General features: G+C 29.4%; 1 protein-coding gene across 1 annotated transcript; it reads right to left on the bottom strand.

Moving 5' to 3' along the window:
• Positions 1 to 902: 902 nt before the first annotated feature.
• LOC130960624 (agamous-like MADS-box protein TM6) lies at positions 903 to 4,109 on the bottom strand. The gene is made up of 7 exons (XM_057886070.1): positions 3,975 to 4,109; positions 3,404 to 3,508; positions 3,231 to 3,312; positions 2,436 to 2,572; positions 1,402 to 1,443; positions 1,256 to 1,300; positions 903 to 1,160 (listed from the first exon to the last, which is right to left on the bottom strand). The coding sequence occupies exons 4-7, from the start codon at positions 2,535 to 2,537 to the stop codon at positions 1,104 to 1,106; spliced, it is 246 nt and encodes an 81-aa protein (XP_057742053.1). The 5' UTR covers positions 2,538 to 2,572; positions 3,231 to 3,312; positions 3,404 to 3,508; positions 3,975 to 4,109; the 3' UTR covers positions 903 to 1,103.
• Between the last annotated feature and the right edge of the window lie 4,864 nt (positions 4,110 to 8,973).

Here is an 8,973-nt window from a genome sequence, read left to right as displayed (position 1 = left end):
CAAAATGGTCCCTGGTCTCCTCTTTTCGGAAACGACATTGTTCTCTCTCAATTTTCATCATATCTCGCATAACACTAACAGTCTAACACTGTAATTTCAAGCTACACAATGCATACTCTGCAACTTCAATACTCACAAGAAAAAAAATTCTCAAATTGTTCACAACCAATTCATATTCAGGAAACTAATGACTATGTCTCTCAACTACTTGTCTTCGATGGAACCCATGAATCTAGACATCAAGTTTGATTTGTTAAGACCCGTCGTCCACAACTAGAAAATGGATTAATACAGACAGATTTACAGACAGATTTAGTCTTTATTACAGACGGATTTTTGGTTACCGATGAAATTACCGACGGATTTTGTCCCTCTGTAAAAGCCTCGTCGGAAATTATTCACCGACGGATTTTTTTTCCGTCGGAAAATTACAGACGGATTTTTACCAGTTACCGACGGATTTTCCCTCTGTAAATTCTCTCTCCATTTCCTGAAGACGACGAACTTACAGACGGATTTTCCGTCTGTAATTACAGACAGATTTTCAGATGGATTTTTGTCTGTAATTACAGACGGATTTTCCGACGGATTTTTCGTCTGTAATTACAGACGAATTTTCAGACGGATTTTTCGTCTGTAATTACAGACGGATTTTCCGACGGATTTTCCATCTGTAATTTGAACTTTGAAAAATCATCCCACATTCTGATTACAGACAGAAAATCCGTCTGTAAATCCGTCTGTAAAGTAAAATAGAATTTTTTTATTTTTCTAATTGCAAAATAAACTTGTTTTCATACAAAATAAATATAAATTTAATACAAACTTTTATCTAATTTGTATTCGAATATTTATAATATTACAAAAAATAAACAAATTCATCGTATTATAAAACTAAAAGAAAATTATTATAAATAAGCAAGTCAATATAATTCAAAACATAAACAAAGTGTATTATCAACTATAATCCTCAGTATATTATTCAACCATACTAAATTTTACACAATTTTACATATATTACAGAAAGATTAACTGAATTCTTTCTTAAAAAATGGACATGAATCAGCATCCATCAGCCATATGTGCATGAATTCTTCTTGAACCTAATATGGACATGAATCAGCATCCATTAGCCATATGTGCATGAATTCTTCTTGAACCTGATATGGACATGAATCAGCATCCATCATTAATTCATTTCTTTCCATCCTCTATATATCATTTTTAATCAAAACAAATAAACCAAAGTTCTTACAAGTTCAAGAAGGAGATTTCCGTTCATATGCTCCAAGCTTTTCACCTGTATATTGTAAAATTTAATTAACACCAACAATAATCATTCATCAAAGAAATAACTAAAGCAATATTATTATTATGTGATTGACCACAATTACTGCTCACCTTTTTCCTACAGGTTTCAGTTCGAGTTCTGATCACATGGAACTGTGAAAAACAACCGAAGAATTTAAAATTATATGCCATATTAATCTAAATCCTACAGGATAAGAAATCTTTAGATATGAAACACGGATTATGCAGCTGAATCACCAATATATAACTTATATATTGTTTTTAAAAAAATGAGATAAATCAAAATAGTGTATTGTTGTTTAATTTGCTTTTAAACTTGAATTTTGACTCTTTCTAAACGCAAGTTCTATGTGAAGAGCATTTTTCTTGGTCAAAGTGATTCTGGCAACCAAAAACAAACAAGCAAGCTTAGATCTTGCAAATAATTATAGATTTCTTCTTAGCAGATATTAATGAGACATACTTAAACTAAAGCAATTTGCAATGCAAAAGACATACTTAAACTATATAATTGCAAGTTTCTTTTCTTTTCTTCCCCCAATTTGATTACTCCGTTTCCACTTTCCAATTTCTTTTTCTCTTTATGATAAATTTTAACCTCATTTAACTTCATTTGCTGACGTCAAATAAGTGCTGATTAAAAAACTAAACAGCTCTTAGTCTACTATGAATGCTGCTATTTTTATATCCGAATAAATAATGTCATTACTGCTTGATCACATAAATTGTTCATCTGGTAACTACTTGATTAGATTATTTCTTTGGTGATAAAGTAAGAAAGAACATCCAGAAGGTATTAGGCAAAAAAGGGTATGCAAAGGAAGCACTTAAAAACCTGATCTACCATGACTGGATGCCATTCAACTTAATTTTCGGTAGATGCTTTTTGTTATAAATCTAAAGAACCAATAAGAAGTGGTGGCCAACCTATCTATCTTCCAAAAAATGATAATAAAATAATGAAACCAAAGAACCATGACCAAAGGAAAGCTTTTTGACTTAAAAAATAAGAAAGCAACATGGAAAAGATAATGCCCGGTGACTTTAATTTAAGCACATATTCTCCAATTCACAAAAACAATCATGCCTAATATACTCAAAGGTTTGACCTGCAAGAAACTCACATCGATGACATCCCCCAAATCTGCAGCCACTGTGGCAAGAATCTCCATAATCTCTTCATGAGATGCAAAGCCTTTCAGCAATTCAACTGTTTTTATTACCATCTCTGCTGAACAACCAATCAATACCAAAGATTTGTCTGGATCAAAAACAGAGGAAATCAGAACAGATAACTAACTTCTTTCTATGCATGCACCACAAAGACCATTGAGAAACAGAATTGACGATCTAGTGTGAAATTCACACTGCTTAATGTAGAAAAATATAGAATTGAGATTTTAACAATTCATCTAATACAAAGAAATTCAGAGCTAAATTCGCTGGTATAAGAAATGTGAAGTCCCAAGGCTGATATAGCAAGTTTAGTGCAATGTACCAAATATCATAGGGCTTAAGAAATATAGTAGAGTTTATTTCCTTTGGTCTTTGAATTATTCAATTTCTCTCGGTAGCTTATAGCAATGATTCTCATAGTAACCCCATTTGATCTGTTTAAATTTTTCAACACTCCAAACTTCAATGCATACCTTGGTATAAATTTTTAATCAAATCAAAGATCATAACTTATAAGTCCTTAAATTACAATATTTCTAAGCACTTCTAGTGACTGAAATTTATCAGCATCTCTCTGATGAGTGTTTATGTTCCTCAGAATTCGCTTTTCGTCCGCGAGACTCATGCTTCCGTGTCGCATCAATGAATTCAGATTCTATACAATGTACATTGTTATCAAGTGCAAGATGTAAATAGAGATTAATCACAGCACAATATATCCTACTAAAGTTCTAAGCTCTTACATGGTTATCAATCTCTTCTTCCATGAAGCATTTCTCCTTCTTAGATCTTCTACTAATATCACAGCATACGAAACTCAAGTTCCTATAGTAAAAGGAATGATGAATGAAAACACAAAAATCAGCACTGAATATCAGTAGCAACAAAGCATAGAATTCAGGGTTAGTTGAAGAACCTGGCATGTTTGAGACAAAGCCACCTCTGTTCTCAATGCTGCCCTACTCAGTATTAGGTTCATAGTCAGTAGTCATCTCTACAGCCTCCCCTCCCCTTGACAGAACTTGCAACATAAAAATAATTAATTAAGAGTGAAATAGCAAGAATAAAGATACATATTACTACTTATGTACACATAAAAGAAAAGCAACAAACATTTGATGTGCATGTTAGGTCAAACCAACAAATAAGCAAACCATCGAACACTTGGTGTGCACAGCAAAATTCATAGAGGGGAGGGAAGAAGAAAAAGAAAAACTCACAAGTGTTTCTCTGAATTCTGTTTGTTCAGCAATCCAGATTAACAATCTAAACATTTCTCAGCTATTCAGAATCAAAACCTAATCTAATCCTATTTTAACAACCTAAAAATCCACTAATCAGAAAACAAATCTAACTAAACTAATTACTAAAATCAAACTAACTAAACGAAATTAATTGAACTCAACAGAAAATAAAAGAATTTTGAAACCAAAACTTGGAAGCAGAAACAATCAAACTAACTAAACAAAATTAATTGAACTCTCTACAGTTCGAACAGGGGGGAAAGAGAGAGGTGGAACTGCGGCTGACGGTGGAACCGATTTTGGTCACCACGGAGCTAGGGCTTGCGCAAAGGTAGCCGCAGCATTGACTGGAGGAGATGATGGAGAAGAAGGAGAAGAAGAAGAGAAGAAGGAGAAGGTAGCTGCGGCGGTTAGGGTAGCCGGCGGTGGCGCTGTGGGTGAGGAAAGGAGAAGAAGAAGCTGGTCGACGGAGAAGAAGAAGCTGGGTTGAGCTCGTTTGATTTGGTGCTGTAAATGAATAGAGTTTGGGGCTTTGGGCACAATCGATCATAAAACGCATAATATAACATTTTCGACGGAAAATTTTAAATTACAGACAGATTTTTCCGTCTGTACTAATTTAATAAAATGCACTGTTTTGTTTACTTAATTACAGACGGATTTTCCGTCTGTAACCATTTCTCATTAAAAAAAAATAATTTTTCCGACGGAATTATCGACGGATTCTCTTTTCCGTCTGTAATTTATGCTAATCTATTTTTTTGGTTTTCCGACAAAAAATCCCTCTGAAATTTCGTCTGTATTTCCGTGGGATAAAATCCGTCGGAAATATCCGTCTGTAATAACTAGTTTTCTAGTAGTGGTCGTCGTTGCCATCTCCCTCCTCCTCTGCCCTATCATCTCCATGACCACATTGTCCACCACTCCGATTACTTCCTTTAGCTTCTTCTCCGAACCAATATTCAGTAATCACTTCAGTTTTCATATGAGCGGCAACGGCGATATTGCTCGTTATACTGATAGCTTGGATGCAAGGTCAAAGCTGTCTGCTAACTTGGACTCTGAGAAAGAAGGAATGAAGCACTCAGTGTCTATTTCAAATGATAATTTGCATATGATGTCGAAGGAGAATTTTCTCATGATGTCCTAATATTCAACAATCTATATTACATGCCGGAGAGTGGAGAAAGGCGTGCCCTTAGGATAGTTGTGGAACTTGGTCTTGAGGATGTCATGGACGTTGTCGTGGTTGGAGGTGATGTTGTTATCGAGAATGTGGAAGTGGATGCTTTTGGTAGGTGAAGTGCAGAGGAGGTGGATGTACTAGTCATATAGATTTAGGAAGTGTATGGTTCATAACATGTTAAGGTAGGTGCGACACGTGTAGCAGTTACACCATGGCTTAATCTTGGAGTTAAAGAGGAGGAAGGAAAAGATGGAAAAGAAGACTATGAAGGTGAAGAAGGAAAATATGAATGTTAGAACTATGCGAGATATGATAAAAATTGGGGAAGAATAGTATCGTTTTCGAATAAAGAGGTCAGTGATCATTTTGTCCCTTATTAGAGTTTGTCAGGGATCATTTTGTCCTCTGTTAGAGTTGTTAGGAACCATTTTGTCTTCCGTTAGAGTTAACGGAGTCAAGGACCTAAGTGACTGACAAAATTAATTATTAGGGACCAATCGAATAATTAATTTTAGTTAGAAATTAAAGTGTTTGGTTCAAAATTCTTTAAAGACCAAAATGAATATATACTCTAAAATCTAATAGTTTATACAAGTGTGTGTGGCTCATTCAATAAACACATAATTTACTATTGATTGTATAATTGTATCTCAAAATGATGAGTATTTTCCCTTTTATTCATTGACTAACTAACTTTTTTTTCAAGCTTGAATTGCGCGATCACAAACTTTGATTATGTGGGACATATGAAATCATATGCTTATATTATTAATAATAATGTAGTGACACCTTGCAATGTTGCACTAAAAAGGCGCATCCACTTGCAAATTTGCAACGGCTACCCGGCTAACTTAGTTCTAATTAATTAGAATTGATTGATTTATATACTTCAAATTTTGAATACACATGATATTTTTTAATTGTATTAAAATTGAAATTGAAATAGAGTTATATATTATATTATATATTATTATCTAATTTAATAATAAAATATGTCACATGATATTTTTTATTAAACTTAAAAAAAATTATTTTTTTTCAAAATTAATAAACTCTTTTTCTAAATTCTCTCATCTACTTCTTTCTCTTTTTTTTATTTCTCTTTATCCTTCTCACTCTACATATAATTTATTATATATTTATATATTATTATCTAATTTAATAACCAAATGTGTCACATGACATTCTCTTTTTAAAATTGAGAGAAAAAGTTTTTTTCCAAAATTAATAAACTTCCTTTCTAAATTCTTTCATCTATCTCTCTCCCTTTTTCGATTTCTCTATACCCTTCCCACTCGATATATAATTTAGAATTTATATTTTATATTAGTAATTTGAGAAATCAAAATGTGTAACTCGGTATTTTTTATTATGATTAAAATAAAATATTTTCTTTTAAAATTAACAAATTCCATCTCTCAGTCTTTATCTTTATCTTTCTTTCTCTTTTCTCTTATTCTCTATTTTTTTATCTTTTTGTTTTACAAAAAATAAAATTAACAAAATAATATAATTCAAATAAAAATTATTATTATTATTATTATTATTATATACCTATTTTTTTATTTAGTCTTAAATTTTTACTGCTTATCTTTTTAATCTATATTTTTATTTCTCTTTCAAATATTTATTAAATATAATTTGGAGAGAATACTAATGTTATGATTAAAAGTTAAAATCAAGATTCAATTGTTTAAAAAAAATTGATTTTGAATTAATTTTATAACTATCAATATAATTTTTTTATTCTAATATCTAATTATATTTTTATATACATAAAGAGAAAAAATATTATTTTTAAATAGCAAACATAAAAATTAATTATTTCTATTGATACAACAGACTTAACACCCAAACAAAATTATATAAGTTAAATCATTTCAACTTTTAAATAACAAATATTAAAATTAATTATTAGTAATAAATTAAACTCTTTCATATGAAAATAATAACTAAAAATATTATTATCTGATTTTTTATATTCTATAAATCTTTTGTGCCATAATCTATAATGTCAGGATAAAATCGACTTAGTTTTAAAAGATTTATACTCCCGTAATGTAATTACGGATAAAAATACTAGTGAGCTTAAAAGATAATATAAAAATTCATCCATGTCGAACTATTTCAGTCGTACGTATAAGAGTATTCAAGGTAATTCACCCATATAAACCAAAGAGAGTTCAAAATTACTTGAATCTCTCAAATGCAAAAACGTTACCTGGATGTCTCGTTCAATATTTCTATGTAAATCGAATTTAATGAGTTCGAATTGGGATTGTTAGTAGTAAATCGAATCTAATGGATTCGAATTACTTTGACGAAGTAATATACTACTAAATCAAACTAGATAGATTCGATTTAACCTACCACATAGTAATTCGAATTGATCAAGGCCGATTTACAATGGGCAGCAAAGATTTGAATTTCATCCATAACAAATCGATCGACACAAATGATTTCGATTTGATGGTTTAGGATAAATCGAACTTTATAGATTCGATTTACTAACATTGAAGTCTTATACTAAATTGAAACTTATAGGTTCGATTTACTAGCATTGAAGTTCTATACTAAATCAAATCAAATGGAATCAATTTAGTGTTATTGTACTTATATATACAATTCGAAATCAGTTTATTCGAATTACAAGCCACAAAAAATGTCCCTCTCCAACGCCCTACCAACCTACTTCCAAATCTTGAAAAGAAACCCCAAAAAATTTAAATCTGTACACATGGAGGACGATCTGAATTGTCTCTATCGATTAGATAAAGTCACGCATATTGTTAGTGCCGTCCATGAAGAGGTTAATGAACAAAAATTTTTGTTTAGTAAAGTATTATTTTTGTCCCTAACGTTTAGAGTAAGTCTCAATGTTGTCCCTAATGTTTCAATCGTCCTATTTAAGTCCTTAACGTTTCAAAATTGACTCAACGTTGTCCAGTCGTTAGAGATCCGTTAACAAAATTGATGGCGGGACAAAATAATTGAGACGATTTTGAAACATTAGGGACTTAAATAGGACGAAAACGTTGGGGACAAAAACGATACATAGAAATAAATTTTAATTTTATCTTTTAATAATATCAATTTTTTATTATATATAATATTCAATTATTTTTTAATCATATCTATATAGGTAAATTACACTTAATCACATTACTTTCATTCTAAATAAATTTATTTTTTGTAAATAAATATATTTTACACTTTCATTCTAAATAAATAATGTAATGTGATTAGAATGAAACTGTAAAATTATAAAAAAAATTTTAAGTAATGTGAATAAGTAATGAAAGTAAAATTACAATATTTAGAATGAAAGTATAAAATTTATTTATTTATAAAAAATTACATTGCTTTAAGTGTAAAATAATAAAAAAAATTAATTTATTTAGAATGAAAGTGTAAAATTATAAAAAAATATAAGTAATGTGATTAAGTAATGAAAGTAAAATTACATTATTTAGAATGAAAGTGTAAAAGTTATTTATTTATAAAAGAAATCCATTACTTTAAGTGTAAAATTATAAAAAAAATTAATTTATTTAGAATGAAAGTGTAAAATTATAAAAAAAATTATAAGAAATGTGATTAAGTAATGAAAGTAAAATTACATTATTTAGAATGAAAGTATAAAATTTATTTATTTATAAAAAATTAGCGCAAAATTATAAAAAAATTAATTTATTTAGAATGAAAGTGTAAAATTATAAAAAAAATTTAAGTAATGTGATTAAGTAATAAAAGTAAAATTACATTATTTAGAATGAAAGTGTAAATGTTATTTATTTTTAAAAAAATTACATTACTTTAAGTATAAGATTATAAAAAATTAATTTATTTAGAATGAAAGTGTAAAATTATTAAAAAAAAGTATAAGTAATGTGATTAAGTAATGAAAGTAAAATTACATTATTTAGAATGAAAGTGTAAAATTTATTTATTTATAAAAAATTACATTACTTTAAGAGTAAGATTATAAAAAAATTAATTTACTTAGAATGAAAATAATGTGATTAACTGTAATTTATTTATATGTGATTAAAAAAT

Source organism: Arachis stenosperma, chromosome 2, assembly GCF_014773155.1.
Source record: "Arachis stenosperma cultivar V10309 chromosome 2, arast.V10309.gnm1.PFL2, whole genome shotgun sequence".
Taxonomy (NCBI): Eukaryota; Viridiplantae; Streptophyta; class Magnoliopsida; order Fabales; family Fabaceae; genus Arachis; species Arachis stenosperma.
This window is presented reverse-complemented; position numbering and strand designations above follow the sequence as displayed.